The sequence below is a fragment of the Scyliorhinus canicula genome, chromosome 21 (genome assembly GCF_902713615.1).
Source record: "Scyliorhinus canicula chromosome 21, sScyCan1.1, whole genome shotgun sequence".
NCBI lineage: Eukaryota > Metazoa > Chordata > Chondrichthyes > Carcharhiniformes > Scyliorhinidae > Scyliorhinus > Scyliorhinus canicula.
Genome location: NC_052166.1, coordinates 3909512 through 3935297, shown reverse-complemented (window position 1 = coordinate 3935297; position 25786 = coordinate 3909512). Strand labels below are relative to the sequence as shown.

The 25786-nt window shown below is 55.8% G+C and overlaps 1 protein-coding gene across 2 annotated transcripts in view; it reads right to left on the bottom strand.

Annotated features, from left to right (window-relative positions):
• LOC119955831 (voltage-dependent L-type calcium channel subunit alpha-1D-like) overlaps positions 1–23678 on the bottom strand; it is a 72127-nt gene extending 48449 nt beyond the window's left edge. Inside the window, exons 1-7 of one of the 2 annotated variants that reach the window (XM_038782424.1) lie at positions 23608–23658; positions 20287–20371; positions 15585–15611; positions 12241–12401; positions 8739–8964; positions 5821–6028; positions 910–1030 (exon numbers count right to left, since the gene is read on the bottom strand). In XM_038782424.1, the coding sequence (XP_038638352.1) occupies positions 910–1030; positions 5821–6028; positions 8739–8964; positions 12241–12401; positions 15585–15611; positions 20287–20294 (751 nt within the window). In that variant the 5' untranslated portion in view covers positions 20295–20371; positions 23608–23658. Of the gene's footprint in view, positions 1–909; positions 1031–5820; positions 6029–8738; positions 8965–12240; positions 12402–15584; positions 15612–20286; positions 20372–23607 lie in introns of both variants that reach the window. The other variant, XM_038782425.1, reaches the window with a different exon arrangement.
• Between the last annotated feature and the right edge of the window lie 2108 nt (positions 23679–25786).

The window sequence follows — 25786 nt, the reverse complement described above, 5'->3', positions numbered from 1 at the left end:
AAGCTCCCTCTATACTGTCCCCATCAAACACTCCCAGGACAGGTACAGCACGGGGTTAGATACAGAGTAAATCTCCCTCTACACTGTCCCCATCAAACCCTCCCAGGACAGGTACAGCACGGGGTTAGATACAGAGTAAATCTCCCTCTACACTGTCCCCATCAAACACTCCCAGGACAGGTACAGCACGGGGTTAGATACAGAGTAAAGCTCCCTCTACACTGTCCCCATCAAACACTCCCAGGACAGGTACTGCACAGGGTTGGATACAGAGTAAAGCTCCCTCTGCACTGTCCCCATCAAACACTCCCAGGACAGGTACAGCACGGGGTTAGATACAGAGTAAAGCTCCCTCTACACTGTCCCCATCAAACACTCCCAGGACAGGGACAGCACGGGGTTAGATACAGAGTAAAGCTCCCTCTACACTGTCCCCATCAAACACTCCCAGGACAGGTACAGCACGGGGTTAGATACAGAGTAAAGCTCCCTCCACACTGTCCCCATCAAACACTCCCAGGACAGAGACAGCACGGGGTTAGATACAGAGTAAAATTCCCTCTACACTGTCCCCATCAAACACTCCCAGGACAGGTACAGCATGGGGTTAGATACAGAGTAAAGCTCCCTCCACACTGTCCCCATCAAACACTCCCAGGACAGGTACAGCACGGGGTTAGATACAGAGTAAAGCTCCCTCTACACTGTCCCCATCAAACACTCCCAGGACAGGTACAGCACGGGGTTAGATACAGAGTAAAGCTCCCTCTGCACTGTCCCCATCAAACACTCCCAGGACAGGTACAGCACGGAGTTAGATACAGAGTAAAGCTGCCACCACACTAGTCCCTTTATGATGAATAACCGCTCCATCCAGGAGCAATGCCACGGCAGGTCAGTTAAGGATACAGTTCCCGCAGATGAAGAGGATGATGAAATAAATCGAGACGAGCATGCCCGGAAAATAGGGTCCTCCAAAAGCCATAATGCCGTCGTACATCACCACATTCCAATCTTCCCCAGTCAGGATCTGTCGAACAGAGGGAGAGGCGCATTGACCAGTAATAATAATCTTTATTGTCACAAGTAGGCTTACATTAACACTGCAATGCAGTTACTGTGAAAATCCCCTCGTCGCCACATTCCGGCGCTAGTTCGGGTCACACAGAGGGAGAATTCAGAATGTCCAATTCACCTAACGAGCACGTCTTTCGGGACTTGTGGGAGAAAACCGGAGCACCCGGAGGAAACCCACACAGGCACGGGGAGAACGTGCAGACCCCGCATAGACAGTGACCCGAACCGGGAATCAAGCCTGTAAAGCAGCAGTGCTAACCCCTGGGTTTGGAGCGAAATGTAATGAACGATCGAACTGTCAGAGCTCAGAAGTGGCCACTTTCGCAAGAGGGACTCGCCCAGTACCCACATCTTTCCCCCCCGTGACCCTGCAGGAGTAACTCAGCCCAGTCCCCCACCCTTCCCCGCCCCCCCATGCCCTGGCGCTGTGATAGTGGGGACGGGGACGGGGGGAGGGGGGGGGGGGGGCTGCGAGTGAAGAACTCGCCCTTCCCCCGCTCCCTCTCACCACCTCAGGACTGTCACAGCCAATGAAGGGGCTGTGATGTCGGAAACTCGTTGCATTGCAGGGACCTACAACAGCCAAGGCCCCCAGATCATCTGCTGTCAGTCACATTAGCTGAGGAATAAATACCAACCCCAGGTCACTGGGGAGATCAGACTGTGCCCCCCAACTCACTACTCCCCTCAACGCCCCACTCCCCGCCCCCTTCACCCAATATTAACCATGGGAACTTTATCCTCTCAAAAGTGGGCTGAGGGAACGCTGCATTCATTCATCATCCTGATCAAACCAGCATCTCTGACAGTGCGGTGCTCCCTCAGCACTGACCCTCCGACACTGCGGTGCTCCCTCAGCACTGACCCTCCCACAATGCGTCGCTCCCTCAGCACTGACCCTCCGACAGTGCGGTGCTCCCTCAGCACTGACCCTCCGACAGTGCGGCGCTCCCTCAGCACTGACCCTCCGACAGTGCGGCGCTCCCTCAGCACTGACCCTCCGACAGTGCGGCGCTCCCTCAGCACTGACCCTCCGACAGTGCGGCGCTCCCTCAGCACTGACCCTCCGACAGTGCGGTGCTCCCTCAGCACTGACCCTCCAACAGTGCTCCACTCTCTCAGCACTGACCCTCCGACAGTGCGGCGCTCCCTCAGCACTGACCCTCTGACAGTGCGGCTCTCCCTCAGCACTGACTCTCCAACTGTTCGGCGCTCCCTCAGCATTGACCCTCCGACAGTGCGGCACACCCTCAGCACTGACCCTCTGACAGTGCAGCGCTCCCTCAGCACTGACCCTCCGACAGTGCGGCGCTCCCTCAGCACTGGCCCTCCGACAGTGCGGCGCTCCCTCAGCACTGACTCTCCAACTGTTCGGCGCTCCCTCAGCACTGACCCTCCGACAGTGCGGCACTCCCTCAGCACTGACCCTCCGACAGTGCGGCACACCCTCAGCACTGACCCTCTGACAGTGCAGCGCTCCCTCAGCACTGACCCTCCGACAGTGCGGCGCTCCCTCAGCACTGACCCTCCGACAGTGCGGCGCTCCCTCAGCACTGACCCTCCGACAGTGCGGCGCTCCCTCAGCACTGACCCTCCACAGTGCGGCGCTCCCTCAGCACTGACCCTCCCACAGTGCGGCTCTCCCTCAGCACTGACCCCCCGACAGTGCGGCGCTCCCTCAGCACTGACCCTCCGACAGTGCGGCGCTCCCTCAGCACTGACCCTCCCACAGTGCGGCTCTCCCTCAGCACTGACCCCCCGACAGTGCGGCGCTCCCTCAGCACTGACCCTCCCACAGTGCGGCGCTCCCTCAGCACTGACCCTCCCACAGTGCGGCTCTCCCTCAGCACTGACCCCCCGACAGTGCGGCGCTCCCTCAGCACTGACCCTCCGAAAGTGCGGCGCTCCCTCAGCACTGACCCTCCCACAGTGCGGCGCTCCCTCAGCACTGACCCTCCGACAGTGCGGGGCTCCCTGAGCACCGACCCTCCGACAGTGCGGCACTCCCTCAGCACTGACCCTCCGACAGTGCGGGGCTCCGTCAGCACTGACCCTCCGACAGTGCGGCGCTCCCTCAGTACTGACTCTCTGACAGTGCGGCGCTCCCTCAGCACTGACCCTCCCACAGTGCGGCGCTCCCTCAGCACTGACCCTCCGACAGTGCGGCTCTCCCTCAGCACTGACCCTCCGACAGTGCGGGCTCCCTCAGCACTGACCCTCCAACAGTGCGGGGCTCCCTCAGCACTGACCCTCCGACAGTGCGGCGCTCCCTCAGCACTGACCCTCCGACAGTGCGGCGCTCCCTCAGCACTGACCCTCCGACAGTGCGGCGCTCCCTCAGCACTGACCCTCCCACAGTGCGGCGCTCCCTCAGCACTGACCCTCCCACAGTGCGGCTCTCCCTCAGCACTGACCCCCCGACAGTGCGGCGCTCCCTCAGCACTGACCCTCCCACAGTGCGGCGCTCCCTCAGCACTGACCCTCCCACAGTGCGGCTCTCCCTCAGCACTGACCCTCCGACAGTGCGGCGCTCCCTCAGCACTGACCCTCCCACAGTGCGGCGCTCCCTCAGCACTGACCCTCCCACAGTGCGGCTCTCCCTCAGCACTGACCCCCCGACAGTGCGGCGCTCCCTCAGCACTGACCCTCCGAAAGTGCGGCGCTCCCTCAGCACTGACCCTCCCACAGTGCGGCGCTCCCTCAGCACTGACCCTCAGACAGTGCGGCACTCCCTCAGCACTGACCCTCCGACAGTGCGGGGCTCCCTGAGCACCGACCCTCCGACAGTGCGGCACTCCCTCAGCACTGACCCTCCGACAGTGCGGGGCTCCGTCAGCACTGACCCTCCGACAGTGCGGCGCTCCCTCAGTACTGACTCTCTGACAGTGCGGCGCTCCCTCAGCACTGACCTCCCACAGTGCGGCACTCCCTCAGCACTGACCCTCCCACAGTGCGGCGCTCCCTCAGCACTGACCCTCCGACAGTGCGGCACTCCCTCAGCACTGACCCTCCGACAGTGCGGCGCTCCCTCAGCACTGACCCTCCCACAGTGCGGGGCTCCCTCAGCACTGACCCTCCGACAGTGCGGCGCCCCCTCAGCACTGACCCTCCGACAGTGCGGCGCCCCCTCAGCACTGACCCTCCGACAGTGCGGGGCTCCCTCAGCACTGACCCTCCGACAGTGCGGCGCCCCCTCAGCACTGACCCTCCGACAGTGCGGCGCTCCCTCAGCACTGACCCTCCGACAGTGCGGGGCTCCCTCAGCACTGACCCTCCGACAGTGCGGCGCTCCCTCAGTACTGACCCTCCGACAGTGCGGTGCTCCCTCAGCACTGACCCTCCGACAGTGCGGCGCTCCCTCAGCACTGACCCTCCGACAGTGCGGCGCTCCCTCAGCACGGACCCTCCGACAGTGCGTCCCTCAGTACTGACCCTCCGACAGTGCGGCGCTCCCTCAGCACTGACCCTCCGACAGTGCGGGGCTCCCTCAGCACTGACCCTCCGACAGTGCGGGGCTCCCTCAGCACTGACCCTCCGACAGTGCGGCGCTCCCTCAGCACTGACCCTCCGACTGTGCGGGGCTCCCTCAGCACTGACCCTCCGACAGTGCGGCGCTCCCTCAGCATGGACGTCAGAGGAATGCCTGTCCTGGGGTTTAGGATTATTTCACTGCCGCACAATGTCACAAGTGTCCGAGCACGAGACTGACTGCGCCTCTGGGCAGATGGGGCCTCGGTCAAAAAGATCGGTGCATTTGGTGAGGCCGCATTTAGAACATAGAACATAGAACGATACAGCGCAGTACAGGCCCTTCGGCCCTCGATGTTGCACCGACATGGAAAAAATCTAAAGGCCATCTAACCTACACTATGCCCTTATCATCCATATGCTTATCCAATAAACTTTTAAATGCCCTCAATGTTGGCGAGTTCACTACTGTTACAGGTAGGGCATTCCACGGCCTCACCACTCTTTGTGTAAAAAACCCACCTCTGACCTCTGTCCTATATCTATTACCCTTCAATTTAAGGCTATGTCCCCTCGTGCTAGCCACCTCCATCTGCGGGAGAAGGCTCTCGCTGTCCACCCTATCTAACCCTCTGATCATTTTGTATGCTTCTATTAAGTCACCTCTTAACCTTCTTCTCTCTAACGAAAACAACCTCAAGTCCATCAGCCTTTCCTCATAAGATTTTCCCTCCATACCAGGCAACATCCTGGTAAATCTCCTCTGCACCCGTTCCAAAGCTTCCACGTCCTTCCTATAATGAGGCGACCAGAACTGTACGCAATACTCCAAATGCGGCCGTACTAGAGTTTTGTACAACTGCAACATGACCTCATGGCTCCGGAACTCAATCCCTCTACCAATAAAGGCCAACACACCATAGGCCTTCTTCACAACCCTATCAGCCTGGGTGGCAACTTTCAGGGATCTATGTACATGGACACCGAGATTCCTCTGCTCATCCACACTACCAAGAATTTTACCATTAGCCAAATATTCCGCATTTCTGTTATTCTTTCCAAAGTGAATCACCTCACACTTCTCCACATTAAACTCCATTTGCCACCTCTCAGCCCAGCTCTTTGCTCAGGCGGATTGGCGACTCATCTCCCTCCCTCCCACTCTCCCACCCCCTCCCTCCGTCCTTCCCACTCCCTCCGTCCCTCCCCCTCCCTCCGTCCCTCCCCCTCCCTCCCTCCCACATCCTCCCTTCAATGGGCGGCGTTCGGGCCTACCTGGAAGACAGTCAGTAGAGCCTGAGGGAAGGTGTCGAAGGTGCTCCTCTTGGTCTGGGTGTCGTCGAAGTTAAACTTTCCGCCGAAGACTTGCATCCCCAGCAGAGAGAAGATGATGATGAAGAGGAAGAGGAGGAGCAGCAGCGAGGCGATGGACTTCATGGAGTTGAGCAGTGAGGCGACCAGGTTGCTGAGCGCCGCCCAGTGTCTGGGGAGAGGGGGGAAAGGACGGACCCGGGGGTGAGGCAACACCTCAGCTTCAACGGAATAAACACAGGGGGAGGCGTTTCGGAGTGGCTTAAATCAGAGGCATGCCGTAACAACGAAGATTCCCAACTGCCCGGAGCCCTCTGCTCGCAGGGATGGTGGAAGGAGGGACAGTGAACGGGTTTTAAAGGAGTTTGGCCGGGGCAGCCGAGGTTAATAACCCTGCAGGGCGACAGGGAGCGAGAGGTGGGCGGGATGGAAGTGAGTGGATCGCTCCAGAGGAGAGCCAGCACAGGCTCGAGGGGCCGTAAGGCCACACTCCGTGGTGTAATGACTTCCTGCCGCTATTCGGGGAAGAGACGGGCGACGGAGAATCCGGCTGCCGGAGAGGGAGCTCCGCACCGGGAAATGGGGAAGGCGGGATGGATAATCCCGCTGCCGGAGAGGGAGCTCCGCACCGGGAAATGGGGAAGGCGGGATGGATAATCCCGCTGCCGGAGAGGGAGCTCCGCACCGGGAAATGGGGAAGGCGGGATGGATAATCCCGCTGTCGGAGAGGGAGCTACGCACCGGGAAATGGGGAAGGCGGGATGGAGAATCCCGCTGCCGGAGTGGGCGCTCCGCACTGGGAAATGGGGAAGGCGGGATGGAGAATCCCGCTGCCGGAGTGGGCGCTCCGCACTGGGAAATGGGGAAGGCGGGATGGAGAATCCGGCTGCCGGAGAGGCAGCTCCGCACTGGGAAATGGGGAAGGCGGGATGGATAATCCCGCTGCCGGAGAGGGAGCTCCGCATCGGGAAATGGGGAAGGCGGGATGGAGAATCCCGCTGCCGGAGAGGGAGCTCCGCATCGGGAAACAGGGAAGGCGGGATGGAGAATCCCGTTGCTGGAGTGGGAGCTCCGCACCGGGAAATGGGGAAGGCGGGAAGGAGAATCCCGCTGCCGGAGTGGGAGCTCCGCACCGGGAAATGGGGAAGGCGGGATGGAGAATCCCGCTGCCGGAGAGGGAGCTCTGCACCGGGAAATGGGGAAGGCGGGATGGATAATCCCGCTGCCGGAGAGGGAGCTCCGCATCGGGAAATGGGGAAGGCGGGATGGAGAATCCCGCTGCCGGAGAGGGAGCTCCGCATCGGGAAACAGGGAAGGCGGGATGGAGAATCCCGTTGCTGGAGTGGGAGCTCCGCACCGGGAAATGGGGAAGGCGGGAAGGAGAATCCGGCTGCCGGAGTGGGAGCTCCGCACCGGGAAATGGGGAAGGCGGGATGGAGAATCCCGCTGCCGGAGTGGGAGCTCCGCACCGGGAAATGGGGAAGGCGGGATGGAGAATCCCGCTGCCGGAGAGGGAGCTCTGCACCGGGAAATAGGGAAGGCGGGATGGAGAATCCCGCCCTTAATGTTATTTCAACGAGATTGTTTTTTAAGAAGGAGTGAAAGATGGAGACAGAGAGAGAGAGAGAGAGAGAGTCAGACGGAGACAGACAGAGAGGATGACAGAGAGGGGGCAAGGAGAGGGACAGTGAGACAGACAGAGAGATAGAGAGAGGGAGACAGAGAGAGAGAGAGAGACAGAGCCAGGGAGACAAACTGAGAGAGACAGAGAGAGGGAGATGGAGAGATAGAGATTCAAAGAGAGGGAGACAGAGAGAAACAGGGAGAGAGATAGAGAGAGAGAGAGACAAAGATAGTGACAGAGAGAGGAAGACAGAGAGAGAGAGACAGTGATGGGGAGGGTTGTAGGGGCTGGAGGGGGTTACAGGGATAGGGGGGTTTGTAGGGGCTGGAGGAGGTTACAGAGATAGGGAGGGTTGTAGGGGCTGGAGGAGGTTACAGAGATAGGGAGGGTTGTAGGGGCTGGAGGGGGTTACAGGGATAGGGGGGTTTGTAGGGGCTGGAGGAGGTTACAGAGATAGGGAGGGTTGTAGGGGCTGGAGGAGGTTACAGAGATAGAGAGGGTTGTAGGGGCTGGAGGAGGTTACAGAGATAGGGAGGGTTGTAGGGGCTGGAGGAGGTTACAGAGATAGGGAGGGTTGTAGGGGCTGGAGGAGGTTACAGAGATAGGGAGGGTTGTAGGGCTGGAGGAGGTTACAGAGATAGGGAGGGTTGTAGGGGCTGGAGGAGGTTACAGAGATAGGGAGGGTTTCTAGGGGCTGGAGGAGTTTACAGAGATAGGGAGGGCTGTAGGGCTGGAGGAGGTTACAGAGATAGGGAGGGCTGTAGGGCTGGAGGAGGTTACAGAGATAGGGAGGGTTGTAGGGACTGGAGGTTACAGAGATAGGGAGGGTTGTAGGGCTGGAGGAGGTTACAGAGATAGGGAGAGGGTTGTAGGGCTGGAGGAGGTTACAGAGATAGGGAGGGTTGTCACATTGTAGTGACAAATGCAATGGAGGGCTTTGAAAAGAAAGAATGAGAGTGTTTGAATGGAGTGGTTGCTGGACCGAGGGCCAGAGGAGTGAACGGGAGTTGGTGCAGGACAGGACCTAAGCAGCAGAGTTTGATTGGCTGCCGATCACGGGCGGGGTGAGGTGGCCAGTCACATGCAATTGATCTCTGAATGACCTCGGCCAACAGCTCCAACGAGGAGTGAAGGATGGAGCGGGGCGGGGTCCAATCGCTAAACGGCTTTGCAGCCAATCAGCGAGCAGGGCAGCGCCGGCGGAGGCCACTCAGGCCATGGATTTGGGGACAGCAGGGAAACCCGCCGGACGCCTCACCTGGTGAATTTGAAGATCCTCAGGAGGCGCACACAGCGGAGGACCGAGATGCCCAGCGGAGGCATGATCTGAAATTCCACCAAGATGGTCTCCACAATGCCGCCACACACCACAAAGCAGTCAAAGTAGTTGAAGAATGAGACGAGGTAGGCGCTGAGGCCAAGGCTGTACATCTTGAGCAGCATCTCACAGGTGAAGAGGGCCAGGAGAACCTTGTTGGCGATATCTAGTGTCAGGAAGGAGGATGCACATCACCGTTAACAAGAGCGCGATTTCCATGTACCTCATTTGTCACCAGCGTAAAACCACCGTATTATCCTCCACTGACTGCATTTTCGCCAACACACCATTGCCCACCTGTTGGGATTGACAGGGGGCCAGCACGGCGCTGGAGTGGTGAGCGCCACTCCAGGTGCCGATCCCGGCGCAAATTGGGCACCGCGGGATCCGCCCATGCGCAGTGGCCTCCTTCAACGTGCCAGCCCCGACGCAACATGACGCAGGACGACAGGACCCTGGTGCCCTGTGACCCTGGTGCCCCTTGACCCTGGTGCCCTGTGACCCTGGTGCCCTGTGACCCTGGTGCCCCATTACCCTGGTGCCCTGTGACCCTGGTGCCACATGACCCTGGTGCCCTGTGACCCTGGTGCCCCGCGACCCTGGTGCCCTGTGACCTCTGACCCTGGTGCCCCGTGACCCTGGCGCCCTGTGACCCTGGTGCCCCGCGACCCTGGTGCCCTGTGACCTCTGACCCTGGTGCCCCGTGACCCTGGTGCCCTGTGACCCTGGTGCCCTGGTGCCCTGTGACCCTGTTGCCCCGTGACCTTAGTGCCCTGTGACCCTGGTGCCCTGTGACCCTGGTGCCCTGCGACCCTGGTGCCCCATGACCCTGGTGACCCGCGACCCTGGTGCCCTGTGACCCTGGTGCCCTGTGACCCTGGTGCCCCGTGACCTTAGTGCCCTGTGACCATGGTGCCCTGTGACCCTAGTGTCCTGCGACCCTGGTGCCCCCTGACCCTGGTGCCCCGTGACCCTGGTGCCCTGCGACCCCGGTGCCCCATGACCCTGGTGCCCTGTGACCCTGGTGCCCCGCGCCCTGGTGCCCTGTGACCTCTGACCCTGGTGCCCCGTGACCCTGGTGCCCTGTGACCCTGGTGCCCTGTGACCCTGGTGCCCTGTGACCCTGGTGCCCCGTGACCTTAGTGCCCTGTGACCCTGGTGCCCTGTGACCCTGGTGCCCTGCGACCCTGGTGCCCCATGACCCTGGTGACCCACGACCCTGGTGCCCCCTAACCCTGGTGCCCCGTGACCCTGGTGCCCTGCGACCCTGGTGCCCCATGACCCTGGTGCCCTGTGACCCTGGTGCCCCGCGACCCTGGTGACCCTGGTGACCCGTGACCCTGGTGCCCTGTGACCCTGGTGCCCTGTGACCCTGGTGCCCCGTGACCCTGGTGACCCGCGACCCTGGTGCCCCCAACCCTGGTGCCCTGCAACCCTGGTGCCCCGTGACCCTGGTGCCCTGTGACCCTGGTGCCCCGCGACCCTGGTGCCCCGTGACCCTGGTGACCCGCGACCCTGGTGCCCCCTGACCCTGGTGCCCTGTGACCCTGGTGCCCCGTGACCCTGGTGACCCGCGACCCTGGTGCCAGGATACTTGTGATTATTGATCCACTATATTTTCAATCATTCACGGATTGTGTGGCCGTCGCTGGCCGAGCCCAGCATTTATTCCCCACCCCTAATTGCCCCTCGAGAAGATGGTGGGTGAGCCGCCACCTTGAACCCGCTGCAGTCCCCGTGTGGTGTAGGTACATCCACAGTGCTGTTAGGGAGGGAGTTCCAGGATTCTGACCCAGCGACAGTGAAGGAACGGCCGAGATATTTCCCAGTCAGGATGGTGTGTGTGTGTGTGTGTGTGTGCGGGCGAGGTGGGTGTTCCCCGTGGCATCTGCTGCCCTCGTCCTTCTAGGGGGTAGAGGTGGTGGGTTTGGGCGGCGCTGTCGAAGGAGCCTTGGCGAGTGGCTGCCGTGCATCTTGTAGACGGTACACACGGCTGCCGCTGTGCGTCGGTGGGTGGAGGGAGTGGATGTTGAAGGTGGGGGTTAGCGTGTCGATCGAGCGGGGGGGGGGGGGGCTGCTTTGTCCTGGATGGTGTCGAGCTTCTCGAGTGATATCTGAGCCGCGCTCATCCAGGCGAGTGGGAGAGTCCATCACACTCCTGACTTGTGCCGTGTAGATGGTGGACAGGCTTTGGGGGGGGGTCAGGAGGTGAGTTACTCTCCGCAGGATTCCCAGCCTCTGACCTGCTCTGGTAGCCACAGTATTTATACGGCTGGGTCCAGTTCAGTTTCTGATCAATGGTAACCCCCAGGATGTTGATTGTGGGGATTCAGCGATGGTAACGCCATTGAATGTCAAGGGGCGATGATTAGATCCTCTCTTGTTGGAGATGGTCATCGCCTGGCACTTTTATGGTGCAAATGTCACTATGTTATGTGTGTGTTTGATGCAAATAACAGTTATTATTCAGGGGGTATTTAGGGATGGATAATACATACTGGACGTACCCAGCGACACTCAGATCCTGTAAATGACGAAAGAGCTTTCTTTCAAAATGGACATAACCTATCAATTGTCAAATAAGAGTATCTATTGATAAAGAGGGAGAGGGTGGTCGGGTGGGAGAGGCGGAGTATGGGGAAGGGAATTTTGAAAGGAGTAGCAGCGCTAAGGAACACTTTATCAAGCGAGAAGCGAAGGCAAGAGATTGTGGAGTGGCGGGGGAGGGGTCAGTGGGCAGGGTGGCCAGCGGGGGATTTAAAGAGACGGTAGGGGAGGCCGGTCAGTATTATACAATTGACCCCTGAATGACCTCGGAGAGTAGCTCTGGTCAGTAATATACAATTGATCTCTGAATGACCTCGGAGAGTAGCTCCGGTCAGTAATGTACAATTGATCTCTGAATGACCTCGGAGAGTCAGTAATGTACAATTGCTCTCTGAATGACCTCGGAGAGTAGCTCCGGTCAGTAATGTACAATTGCTCTCTCAATGACCTCGGAGAGTAGCTCCAGTCAGTAATATACAATTGCTCTCTGAATGACCTCGGAGAGTAGCTCCGGTCAGTAATATACAATTGATCTCTGGATGACCTCAGAGAGTAGCCCCGGTCAGTAATATACAATTGCTCTCTGAATGACCTTGGAGAGTAGCTCCAATCAGTAATATGCAATTGCTCTCTGAATGACCTCGGAGAGTAGCTCCAGTCAGTAATATACAATTGCTCTCTGAATGACCTCGAAGAGTAGCTCCGGTCAGTAATATGCAATTGCTCTCTGACTGACCTCAGGGAGTAGTTCTAACCAATCGCCAGATTTTCCGGAATGAAGGGGTCAAGGTATTGAAGCGGGGTTGGGGGTGGGGGAGGCGGGGGGGGGGGAGGAGGTGGTGAGGAAGCTGCTGGGTGTGGGTTAGCGAGGAGGTCCGAGAGGCCGCCTACTTGCCCTGGGTCTCCGTCAGCCAGTCGGGTTGGTTGTAGTGCTCCGAGGCGATGGCGGCTGTGTTGAGGAAGACCAGGAGAAGAACGACCCAGTAGAACGTCACCGACTTGACGGCCGCCCGGCATCGGCGCCGGCAGCACCGGTTCCACCGGCGGAAGCGCTTGCTGCGAGGCAGAGGGCAGAAACGGTTTTTGGCGTGAGGTGGGCGGAAAACTGGCGGCCGGTGCGGCTGGGCAGGAGTGGCAGGCGAGCCCTGGCACAGGACTCGGACACGGGGGACTCGGAACCAACGCGCAAACCGTTGTTTAACGGGACGATAATTATATCGGTGAGAGCGAGGGACAAAGGCAATTGTTTTACATATATTGTCTTCAGCTGTAATTAAGGGGTCAACAACTCGTCAGGCTGTGATGTCACTCATGGGAGGGGCTGGGTCTATTTTTTAGTTTCGTTTTCAGCCCTGCCTGGTGTCTGTTATTGTTTCGTTTCATTTTGATAGTTCCTCTCTTGAGTTCTGAGGAAAGGGCTTTGCGAATAAACCTGTTAGCCGCTGAGTGTTAACTGTATCAATTAAGTGGTATTTGTCCCGTGTGGTGAATGTAACTTGGTAATCCACACTGTATTTACCAATACCTTTGTAAGCGCAGTAGCGGTATCCGACCACTAGGGGGAGTAGCTCTGGGAATGCTCAGGAGTTTGTACAGGGCTCCACCCTTGGCTCCGCCCACGACTCCTCCCCCCTGTGCTGCTGTATAAATATCGTTGTCCAGAGCCAGCCTGCAGTTCATCGAGAGTTCATCAACGGGTAACAGGCTGGCTCTGTAGTAAGTAGATTAAAACCACTGTTCATATCGGAAAGCACGTGTCTGGTGAATTGGTGGTTCCATCATCCCGTGTGTGCGAATTGTGCTTGGGTGGGAACGTAAATTCAAATAACGCCCTTTGTTTTTTTAAAAAGAATGTATAGCTGTGATTTGAAAAGCGTTATTTTTCTTCGATGTCAATGGGGTTAATCCTGTGTGAATAATAAAGTTTGTTTCAATACAAAAACAAATCCTCTCACCTCACAGTTGCCATGGGAATGTCGCTTTAAGAAATGTTTGTCTGCTCAAGTGGCTGCAGTGATGTCAGAGTGTGGGTGGAGCTGAGCTCTGGCTGCAGTGATGTCAGAGTGTGGGTGGAGCTGAGCTCTGGCTGCAGTGATGTCAGAGTGTGGGTGGAGCTGAGCTCTGGCTGCAGTGATGTCAGAGTGTGGGTGGAGCTGAGCTCTGGCTGCAGTGATGTCAGAGTGTGGGTGGAGCTGAGCTCTGGCTGCAGTGATGTCAGAGTGTGGGTGGAGCTGAGCTCTGGCTGCAGTGATGTCAGAGTGTGGGTGGAGCTGAGCTCTGGCTGCAGTGATGTCAGAGTGTGGGTGGAGCTGAGCTCTGGCTGCAGTGATGTCAGAGTGTGGGTGGAGCTGAGCTCTGGCTGCAGTGATGTCAGAGTGTGGGTGGAGCTGAGCTCTGGCTGCAGTGATGTCAGAGTGTGGGTGGAGCTGAGCTCTGGCTGCAGTGATGTCAGAGTGTGGGTGGAGCTAAACTCTGGCTGCAGTGATGTCAGAGTGTGGGTGGAGCTGAGCTCTGGCTGCAGTGATGTCAGCGTGTGGGTGGAGCTGAGCTCTGGCTGCAGTGATGTCAGCGTATGGGTGGAGCTAAGCTCTGGCTGCAATGATGTCAGAGTGTGGGTGGAGCTGAGCTCTGGCTGCAGTGATGTCAGAGTGTGGGTGGAGCTGAGCTCTGGCTGCAGTGATGTCAGAGTGTGGGTGGAGCTGAGCTCTGGCTGCAGTGATGTCAGAGTGTGGGTGGAGCTGAGCTCTGGCTGCAGTGATGTCAGAGTGTGGGTGGAGCTGAGCTCTGGCTGCAGTGATGTCAGAGTGTGGGTGGAGCTGAGCTCTGGCTGCAGTGATGTCAGAGTGTGGGTGGAGCTGAGCTCTGGCTGCGGTGATGTCAGAGTGTGGGTGGAGCTAAGCTCTGGCTGCAGTGATGTCAGAGTGTGGGTGGAGCTGAGCTCTGGCTCTGCTTTTTAGTTTCGCTTTGAGAAAAGCTTGGGTGTGTCTGTGTTTTTTTTTGGTTTGGTTTCAGTGTTGGAGCTGCAGTCAGCCACAGAAGGCGTACTGTTGATCTCTCTGCCATGAAAAGACTATCCCTTGATCATTTGGTGAATTCAGAGGGATAACTGTTCTCAGTAGTGAATTTAAACCTGATGTGCTTCTGTTAAAAGCTTTTGTCATCTTATGGATGTCACAAGGAAAGTTTAAGTATTACTTAGTGTTGTATTCTTTGGGGGTTGTATTTGAATTGATGGTTGCTAAGATATTCACTGTATGTTTTAAAAATGTTAACTGAGTTCATAGAATAAACATTGTTTTGCTTTAAAAAATACCTTTCCATTTCTGCTGTACCACACCTGTAGAGTGGGCCGTGTGCTCCCCATACCACAATCTATTCAAAGTCGTGGGTCAGGTGAACTCCCTGATACACTTTGGGGTTCTCTAAACCCTGGCCCATAACACGGTTTACAAATTGAAAAATTGTTGCGGTTTGTCGTTCAGTTTCTAAATATAAATTGGGGGTCTGATCCGGGTGCTGTAACATAAGATACACAGGCCAAGGGCAAAGGGCATTGTTTAATTAAGTGCATTGAGCACATATAAACAGGGATCGCTGGGCTAGAAATCAACAGCGAATGCTTCAGGCAAGGGTTCAGGGGTCGACACGGCTGCCGCTGGCAATGAACAAATGGGGAATTGGGAGCTAACCTCAGTAATGGTGGCCGGGAGACTATAAATAGGAGGCGGCTGAGACACTGGGCGTGACAGGAGAGCCGGGAGGCGGAGCAAGTCAGTAAAGGTCCTGAGTGAAGGAAAGGTTCCTGCTTTCGGTTTTGGCTTCAGTAACCGACTCGAGACGCGATTGGCGACCTCGGGCAAAGAGGGGCTATTTGGCCACGAGGGGAATCACGAAGGAAACAACTGATACTCCCAATCAATTTGACACCGGTGGGGGAACGGGAGTGCGGTGTGTGTGGCAGGTGACAGGCAGGGGGATGGGGTGGTTGGGGGGGGGGGGTGCAGTGGTGGGAAATTATCAGAGGCCCCACCAATTCCCCCCCCCCACCTACCACCACGTTGACCCCTCCCCCCCACCACGTGGCACAGGTCAGCGGGAGGACTCGCGCGAGGTGCCCACGGTTCACTAGCCCTGCCGCCGAGGTTGGCGTGGGGAGTGGGGGCGTAGAGCAGGTCTGCACAATGTGGGGAGGGGGCGGAATTTGGCGGGATTTTGGTGAAAGGGAAGGAGCACACTCACCAGATGCGGGTTTTGCCGACTTTCGCCCTGCAGGAGAAGAGATGACAATGAGGGAAGTGCAGCGAGACTTCGCAAACTGACAGGGTTTGGAGACAAACATCAGAGTTCACACCCAGAGCACGGCAAACTTGCAGAAACGGTGATCGGACAGTCACAGAAAGACCGAGGGAGCTCGTTCAAAAGAGGCGAAGCACAGAGGCAAACATTCAATTATGTATTTTAAAAATTCAATCGCTGTTGCAATGCAGACAACATTGATGGGGACAGTGTAGAGGGAGCTTTACTCTGTATCTAACCCCGTGCTGTACCTGTCCTGGGAGTGTTTGATGGGGACAGTGTAGAGGGAGCTTTACTCTGTATCTAACCCCGTGCTGTACCTGTCCTGGGAGTGTTTGATGGGGACAGTGTAGAGGGAGCTTTACTCTGTATCTAACCCCGTGCTGTACCTGTCCTGGGAGTGTTTGATGGGGACAGTGTAGAGGGAGCTTTACTCTGTATCTAACCCCGTGCTGTACCTGCCCTGGGAGTGTTTGATGGGGACAGTGTAGAGGGAGCTTTACTCTGTATCTAACCCTGTGCTGTACCTGCCCTGGGAGTGTTTGATGGGGACAGTGTAGAGGGAGCTTTACTCTGTATCTAACCCCGTGCTGTACCTGTCCTGGGAGTGTTTGATGGGGGCAGTGTAGAGGGAGCTTTACTCTGTATCTAACCCCATGCTGTACCTGTCCTGGGAGTGTTTTGATGGGGACAGTGCAGAGGGAGCTTTACTCTGTATCTAACCCCGTGCTGTACCTGTCCTGGGAGTGTTTGATGGGGACAGTGTAGAGGGAGCTTTACTCTGTATCTAACCCCGTGCTGTACCTGTCCTGGGAGTGTTTGATGGGGACAGTGCAGAGGGAGTTTTACTCTGTATCTAACCCCGTGCTGTACCTGTCCTGGGAGTGTTTGATGGAGACAGTGTAGAGGGAGCTTTACTCTGTATCTAACCCCGTGTTGTACCTGTCCTGGGAATGTTTGATGGGGACAGTGTAGAGGGAGCTTTACTCTGTATCTAACCCCGTGCTGTACCTGTCCTGGGAGTGTTTGATGGGGACAGTGTGGAGGGAGCTTTACTCTGTATCTAACCCCGTGATGTACCTATCCTGGGAGTATTTGATGGGGACAGTGTAGAGGGAGCTTTACTCTGTATCTAACCCCGTGCTGTACCTATCCTGGGAGTATTTGATGGGGACAGTGTAGAGGGAGCTTTACTCTGTATCTAACCCCGTGCTGTACGTGTCCTGGGAGTGTTTGATGGGGACAGTGTAGAGGGGGCTTTACTCTGTATCCAACCCCGTGCTGTAGATGTCCTGGGAGTGTTTGATGGGGACAGTGTAGAGGGTGCTTTACTCTGTATCTAACCCCGTGCTGTACCTGTCCTGGGAGTGTTTGATGGGGACAGTGTAGAGGGAGCTTTACTCTGTATCTAACCCCGTGCTGTACCTGTCCTGGGAGTGTTTGATGGGGACAGTGTGGAGGGAGCTTTACTCTGTATCTAACCCCGTGCTGTACCTGTCCTGGGAGTGTTTGATGGGGACAGTGTGGAGGGAGCTTTACTCTGTATCTAACCCCGTGCTGTACCTGTCCTGGGAGTGTTTGATGGGGACAGTGTGAAGGGAGCTTTACTCTGTATCTAACCCCGTGCTGTACCTGTCCTGGGAGTGTTTGATGGAGACAGTGTAGAGGGAGCTTTACTCTGTATCTAACCCCGTGCTGTACCTGTCCTGGGAGTGTTTGATGGGGACAGTGTAGAGGGAGCTTTACTCTGTATCTAACCCCGTGATGTACCTATCCTGGGAGTATTTGATGGGGACAGTGTAGAGGGAGCTTTACTCTGTATCTAACCCCGTGCTGTACGTGTCCTGGGAGTGTTTGATGGACAGTGTAGAGGGGGCTTTACTCTGTATCCAACCCCGTGCTGTAGATGTCCTGGGAGTGTTTGAGGGGGACAGTGTAGAGGGAGCTTTACTCTGTATCTAACCCTGTGCTGTACCTGTCCTGGGAGTGTTTGATGGGGACAGTGTAGAGGGAGCTTTACTCTGTATCTAACCCTGTGCTCTACCTGTCTGGGAGAGTTTGATGGGGACAGTGTAGAGGGAGCTTTACTTTGTATCTAACCCCGCGCTGTACCTGTCCTGGGAGTGTTTGATGGGGACAGTGTAGAGGGAGCTTTACTCTGTATCTAACCCCGTGCTGTACCTGTGCTCGGAGTGATGGATGGGAACAGTGTGGAGGGAGCTTTACTCTGTATCTAACCCCGTGCTGTACCTGTGCTCGGAGTGTTTGATGGGGATAATGAAGAGGGAGCTTTACTCTGTATCTAACCCCGTGCTGTACCTGTCCTGGGAGTGTTTGATGGGACAGTGCAGAGGGAGCTTTACTCTGTATCTAACCCCGTGCTGTACCTGCCCTGGGAGTGTTTGATGGGGACAGTGTAGAGGGAGTTTACTAACCCTGTGCTGTACCTGCCCTGGGAGTGTTTGATGGGGACAGTGTAGAGGGAGCTTTACTCTGTATCTAACCCCGTGCTGTACCTGTCCTGGGAGTGTTTGATGGGGGCAGTGTAGAGGGAGCTTTACTCTGTATCTAACCCCGTGCTGTACCTGTCCTGGGAGTGTTTGATGGGGACAGTGCAGAGGGAGCTTTACTCTGTATCTAACCCCGTGCTGTACCTGTCCTGGGAGTGTTTGATGGAGACAGTGTAGAGGGAGCTTTACTCTGTATCTAACCCCGTGTTGTACCTGTCCTGGGAGTGTTTGATGGGGACAGTGTAGAGGGAGCTTTACTCTGTATCTAACCCCGTGCTGTACCTGTCCTGGGAGTGTTTGATGGGGACAGTGTGGAGGGAGCTTTACTCTGTATCTAACCCCGTGATGTACCTATCCTGGGAGTATTTGATGGGGACAGTGTAGAGGGAGCTTTACTCTGTATCTAACCCCGTGCTGTACCTATCCTGGGAGTATTTGATGGGGACAGTGTAGAGTGAGCTTTACTCTGTATCTAACCCCGTGCTGTACGTGTCCTGGGAGTGTTTGATGGGGACAGTGTAGAGGGAGCTTTACTCTGTATCTAACCCCGTGCTGTACCTGTCCTGGGAGTGTTTGATGGGGACAGTGTAGAGGGAGCTTTGCTCTGTATCTATCCCCGTGCTGTACCTGTCCTGGGAGTGTTTGATGGGGACAGTGTAGAGGGAGCTTTACTCTGTATCCAACCCCGTGCTGTAGATGTCCTGGGAGTGTTTGATGGGGACAGTGTAGAGGGAGCTTTACTCTGTATCTAACCCCGTGCTGTACCTGTCCTGGGAGTGTTTGATGGGGACAGTGTAGCGGGAGCTTTGCTCTGTATCTAACCCCGTGCTGTACCTGTCCTGGGAGTGTTTGATGGGGACAGTGTGGAGGGAGCTTTACTCTGTATCTAACCCCGTGCTGTACCTGTCCTGGGAGTGTTTGATGGGGACAGTGTAGAGGGAGCTTTACTCTGTATCTAACCCCGTGCTGTACCTGTCCTGGGAGTGTTTGATGGGGACAGTGTAGAGGGAGCTTTACTCTGTATCTAACCCTGTGCTCTACCTGTCTGGGAGAGTTTGATGGGGACAGTGTAGAGGGAGCTTTACTTTGTATCTAACCCCGCGCTGTACCTGTCCTGGGAGTGTTTGATGGGGACAGTGTAGAGGGAGCTTTACTCTGTATCTAACCCCGTGCTGTACCTGTGCTCGGAGTGTTTGATGGGGACAGTGTGGAGGGAGCTTAACTCTGTATCTAACCCCGTGCTGTACCTGTCCTGGGAGTGTTTGATGGGACAGTGCAGAGGGAGCTTTACTCTGTATCTAACCCCGTGCTGTACGTGTCCTGGGAGTGTTTGATGGGGACAGTGTAGAGGGAGCTTTACTCTGTATCTAACCCCGTGCTGTACCTGTCCTGGGAGTGTTTGATGGGGACAGTGTAGCGGGAGCTTTGCTCTGTATCTAACCCCGTGCTGTACCTGTCCTGGGAGTGTTTGATGGGGACAGTGTAGAGGGAGCTTTACTCTGTATCTAACCCCGTGCTGTACCTGTCCTGGGAGTGTTTGATGGTGACAGTATAGAGGGAGCTTTACTCTGTATCTAACCCCGTGCTGTACCTGCCCTGGGAGTGTTTGATGGGGACAGTGTAGAGGGAGCTTTACTCTGTATCTAACCCCGTGCTGTACCTGTCCTGGGAGTGTTTGATGGTGACAGTATAGAGGGAGCTTTACTCTGTATCTAACCCCGTGCTGTACCTGTCCTGGGAATGTTTGATGGGGACAGTGTAGAGGGAGCTTTACTCTGTATCTAACCCCATGCTGTACCTGTGCTCAGAGTGTTTGATGGGGACAGTGTAGAGGGAGCTTTACTCTGTATCTAACCCCGTGCTGTACCTGTCCTGGGAGTGTTTGATGGGGACAGTGTAGAGGGAGCTTTACTCTGTATCTAACCCCATGCTGTACCTGTCCTGGGAGTGTTTGATGGGGACAGTGTAGAGGGAGCTTTACTCTGTATCTAACCCCATGCTGTACCTGTCCTGGGAGTGTTTGATGGGGACAGAGTAGAGGGAGCTTTACTCTGTATCTAACCCTGTGCTGTACCTGTCCTGGGAGTGTTTGATGGGGACAGTGTAGAGGGAGCTTTATCTATATCTGGACTCACAGACACATGGCACAGCAATCAGCATGTTCCTCTTCTCCGACAATCTCCGTGTTGATTGAGGCAGTTTCACTGGCCGGGAGACTTGCTATCAGCAAAAGAACAAAGAACAAAGAAAAGTACAGCAGCACAGGAACAGACCCTTCGGCCCTCCAAGCCTGTGCCGACCATGCTGCCCGTCTAAACTAAAATCTTCTACACTTCCTGCGTCCGTATCCCTCTATTCCCATCCTATTCATGTATTTGTCAAGACACCCCTTAAATGTCACTATCGTCCCTGCTTCCACCACCTCCTCCGGCAGCGAGTTCCAGGCACCCACTGCCCTCTGTGTAAAAAAACTTGCCTCGTACATCTCCTCTAAACCTTGCCCCTCGCACCTTAAACCTATGCCCCCTAGTAATTGACCCCTCTACCCTGGGGAAAAGCCTCTGACTATCCACTCTGTCTGTGCCCCTCATAATTTTGTAGACCTCTATCGGGTCACCCCTCAACCTCCGTCGTTCCAGTGAGAACAAACCGCGTTTATTCAACCGCTTCCCATAGCTAATGCCCTCCATATCAGGCAGCATCCTGGTAAATCTCTTCTGCACCCTCTCTAAAGCCTCCACATCCTTCTGGTAGTGTGGCGACCAGAATTGAACACTATACTCCAAGTGTGGCCCAACTAAGGTTCTATACAGCTGCAACATGACTTGACAATTCTTATACTCAATGTCCCGGCCAATGAAGGCAAGCATGCCGTATGCCTTCTTGACTACCTTCTCCACCTGTGTTGCCCCTTTCAGTGACCTGTGGGCCTGTACACCTAGATCCCTCTGCCTGTCAATACTCTTAAGCGTTCTGCCGTTTACTGCATATTCCCAACTTCTAAAATGCATTACCTCCCATTTGTCCGGATTAAACTCCATCTGCCATCTCTCTGCCCAAGTCTCCAAACGATCTAAATCCTACTGTATCCCTCTGACAGTCCTCATCGCTATCCGCAATTCCACCAACCTTGTTGCAGTCCGCAAACGTACGAATCAAACCAGTTACATTTTCCTCCAAATCATTTATGTAGACCACAAAGTGAAAATACTATTGTGAATCCCTTTCTGTCTGCCCTATCTTCTCCTTCTCATCCCCGCCCTTCTGCCTGTCTTCTGGTGAAGCTGCTACTGCATTGATCCACCATCTGGGATTTCTGTTCAAACTACTGCACCAGGATTCTCCCTTCTGGGGATTCAGTCCCCACGCCGACGGGAGAACCGTCGCCAACCACTCCGGCATCAACAGGCCCCGAATGTGCGGCATTCTCTGCATATTTGGGGGCTTGGTGGAGGCCGGAGGGGTTGGCGTGATTCCGCGCATGCGCAGACCGGCCGGCGTACTTTTGCGCGTGCGCGGGGGGGTTCTCTTCTCCGCGCCGGCCCCCAGGCAATCTGGCGGGGCCCGACAGGGGCGCGGAAGAAAGGAGTGCCGCCACAGAACAAGCCCGCCCGCAGATCGGTGGGCCCCGATTGCGGGCCAGGCCACCGTGGGGGGACGTCAGATTCCCCCACGTCTCTCCGAGGACCGCCCACGCATACTCATCTACCAGGTCCCGCCGGTGCGTGAGCTGGGTGTTTTCACGCTGGCGGGACTGGCCAAAAATGGACGGCCACTCGGCCCATCGGGGACTGGTGAATCGCCGGGGGGGGGGTGGGGGAACGCTGCCAACGGCCCCCGACCGGTGTGATGGGAATCCCGCCCCCACCCGTAAAATGGCGCCAGAGAATACGGCGGCCGGCGTTGGGGCTGCGGGGTGCGAATCGCACCTATCCCCGGGATTCTCCGACCGGGTGGGGGTGGGGTTAGAAAATCCCGCCCCAGATTTTTGGCAGAGTTGGAACCCCCTATCGCGATGGACAAAGCCGAGACATCCCCTTTAGGTTCTGTGGCAGAAACGGCGATGGTGATTTGATGGACTTGGCAAGCGGCGAATCGGAAATGTACAATTTCCTATTGGGGGCTGTGGTTGGTGTGGCCAGACAGAAAGTTCCAGAAGGAAGGTGGAGCTGGTGAAGAGTTCCATATTATTTTTGGTGTGTGCCGTGGAGAGATCCAGGCACGAGGCAGGTTTTAAATCTCTCTCTGCCTGTCTGCGGATTTAGGGAGCTTTCTACAACCTACAGCTCTGACTGGATACATGATTAGGAGATCGTTGGCTCCAGAGACCTACTTCAGCAGCAAAGAATAATCTCATAACTATTAATCCCTTTTTCATTTTAAACCTTCCCCCACATTCCCGCCGTGTGTGTCTGTCTTGTGTGTGTCCGGATTGAGGGTGGGTTTTGGGATGAGGTAGATTGTTAGATCATTGCCCTGTTGTTATTTTATATTTTCATCTTTCCCTCTTGTTATTAATAAATAGTTTGTTCACATTTTGGCTTACAAATCTGGTGTCTGCATCTTATTGTCAACGGCCAAATAAGTTAATAAGAATTATTTGTGAATTGACTTGTCATGTGAGAGTACCTTTAAGAAATGGGTCTTTACAAATGGGTGTGTATATAAATATCTGTAGTGAGAGTACCTTTAAGAAATGGGTGTTTACTACTGCAGTGATGTCAGAGAGTGGGTGGAGCTGGGCTGTCTGTCAACTTTTTACTTTCGTTTTAGGCAGTTTGCTGCAGGGTGTGTTTTAGTTTCGTTTTCAGAGCTGGATAGCTGCAGTCACAGCCAGAAGGTGTATTTGATTCTCTCTCTGTAACCTAAAAACTGTAAATCGATCCTGGTTATTTAAAACTAATAACAGTCGTGACCTTAACCTGATGTGCTTCTGGTAAAAGGTGTTTTAAGGAAAGCTTAAAGGATTACTTAATGTTGTATTCTTTGGGGGTTGTATTTGAATTGATGGTTGCTGAGATGTTCACTGTATGTTTTAAAAAGGTTAACTTGAGTTCATAGAATAAACATTGTTTTGCTTTAAAAAATACTTTTCCGTTTCTGCTGTACCACACCTGTAGAGTGGGCCGTGTGCTCCCCATACCACAATCTAGTAAACGTTGTGGGTCAGGTGAACTCCACGATACACTTTGGGGTTCTCTAAACCCTGGCCCAGAACACACTTATGCTGCGATCCCGGATCGAGGGGGCCGGGAACGGACCGTGCCCCCCCCCCCCCCCCCCCCCCCCCCCCCGGCAGGGTGTCGTGACAACAGCAGAGGTCCCAGCACTGATCCCTGTGGAATACCACTCATCACAGCCCTCCATTCAGAAAACCACGAGCAAGACGGGTCGCGCAGGGGTTCATGCTGCCCGGGGCCCCGCGTTGACCGCTCGCCAACCCGTGTTTCACTCACCGTGTGTCTCGTTCGAGGCGCTGAACCATCCCTGTTTCCCTCTCTTCCTGTTTGCGATGTCGGCCAGAGTGACGCCTGGGCGATGAGGGAGGGGCAGTGCCAAGGCACGCGGGGGAGAGGAGGGGGCACGAGGGAGGGAGAGTGGTGGATAGAGAGAGTGTTATATTTTAAATAATGTGCACCATGTTATATTTTAAATAATGGCTTATCTAAAATATATATATTACTCTTGAATCCACCAGGATGATTAAATGACCAATTGTCGTCTTGTTGAAAGATGAACTATTTAATGAGTAATAAAATAATAAACTATGAGTTCTTTTACTTAACACTAAACTAACAATAAAGAAATAAAGTACAATACAGATAACTATATAACTGTACACTATTATAACAAACTAGTTCTAACTTCTCTCGCTGGTGCTATTCTATGTCTTGCTTGTTCACTGATCTGGTCCGGGATTCTCCCCTACCTGGTGGGGTGGGAGGTCCCGGCGTAGCGGAGTGATGCCAACCACTCCGGCGTCGGGCATCCCCAAGGGTGCGGTATTCTCCGCACCTTTACGGGCTAGGCTTGCCAAAACTGGCGCCAAAACCGGCGCCAACGGCCTTTGACGCCCGCCGCCCGGCGCCGGGGCTGGCCGATAGACCTTCGCCTTTGCCCATGTGCCGGTGCTTCAGCGGCCGCTGACGTCACCACCGGCGCATGCGCGGTAGGGGGGGTTCTCTTCCGCCTCCGCCATGGTGGAGGCCGTGGCAGCGGCGGAAGAAAAAGAGTGCCCCCACGGCACTGGCCCACCCGCCGATCGGTGGGCCACGATCGCGGGCCAGGCCACCGTGGGGGCACCCCCCGAGGTCCGATCACCCCGCGCCCCCCCCCCAGGACCCCGGGGGCCCGCTCGCGCCGCCAATCCCGCCGCCACCAGAGGTGGTTGAAATGACGTCGGCGGGAGAGGCCTCTCAGCGGCGGGACTTCGGCCCATCGCGGACCGGAGAATCGCCGCAGGGGGCTCGCCGATCGGCGCGGAGTTCACGCCGATCGGCGTGGCGCGATTCCCGCCCCCGCCAATTCCCGGGTGGCGGGGAATTCCGGCTACAGATGGGGCGGGATTTTCGCCGGCCCCGGGCGATTCTCCGACCCTGCGGGGTGTCGGGGAATTTCTCCCCTGAATCGCATCATCATTTGATCTGAAATCCTGGAGATTTACCAGGATGCTGCCTGGTTTGGAGGATAGATCTTATGAGGAAAGGTTGAGGGAGCTTGGGCTTTTCTCTTTGGAGCGGAGGAAGATGAGAGGCGACTTAATAGAGGTTTATAAGATGATGAGGGGGACAGATAGAGTTGGACGTTCAGAGACTCTTTCCTCGGGTGGATGTAGCTGTTACAAGGGGCATAACTATAAGGTTCAGGGTGGGAGATATAGGAGGGACGTCCGAGGTAGGTTCTTTACTCAGAGAGTGGTTAGGTTGTGGAATGGACTGCCTGCTGTGATAGTGGAGTCGTAAACTTTAGGAACTTTCAAGCGGTTATTGGATAGGCACATGGAGCACACCAGAATGACAAGGAGTGGGATAGTTTGATCTTGGTTTCGGACAAAGCTCGGCACAACATCGAGGGCCGAAGGGCCTGTTCTGTGCTGTACTGTTCAATGTTCGATCATCTGATTTATTAGAGGCGGGAAACCAGTTCTTATAGTTGCTGACTGTGAGCCATCTAGTGTTGAAATGACTGTACTACATTTACATACATTGATCATGTATATTGACACCTGAATATCACGACAGAGAGAGCGTGGGTCAGGACAAAGAGGAATGGCGGGGGGGGGGGGGGGGGTGCGGAGAAACAGAACGTGAGAGACAGAAGTGGAAAGGGCGGGGTGGGGCAGTAAGAGAGGGGGAGAAAGAGAGCGGGGCGGGGAGAGAGGGAGAGGAAGGTGTGAGGGAGCAAGAGGGATAGAGAGAGAGAGGGGGGAGCAGAGAGAGTGAGAGAGAGAATAATGGGGGGGGGGGGGGGGAGGCGGATGAGAAGGAGGATGCCGGATGGATGGAAAGAGCGGGAGAGATAGAGAGAGAGGAGGAGATAGAATGAGGGAGGGAACGAGAGAGAGGGAGAAAGGAAGAGTGCGAAGTGGAGAGAAAGAGGTGGATAGAGAGAGACGAGGAGGGGGTTGGAGACGTG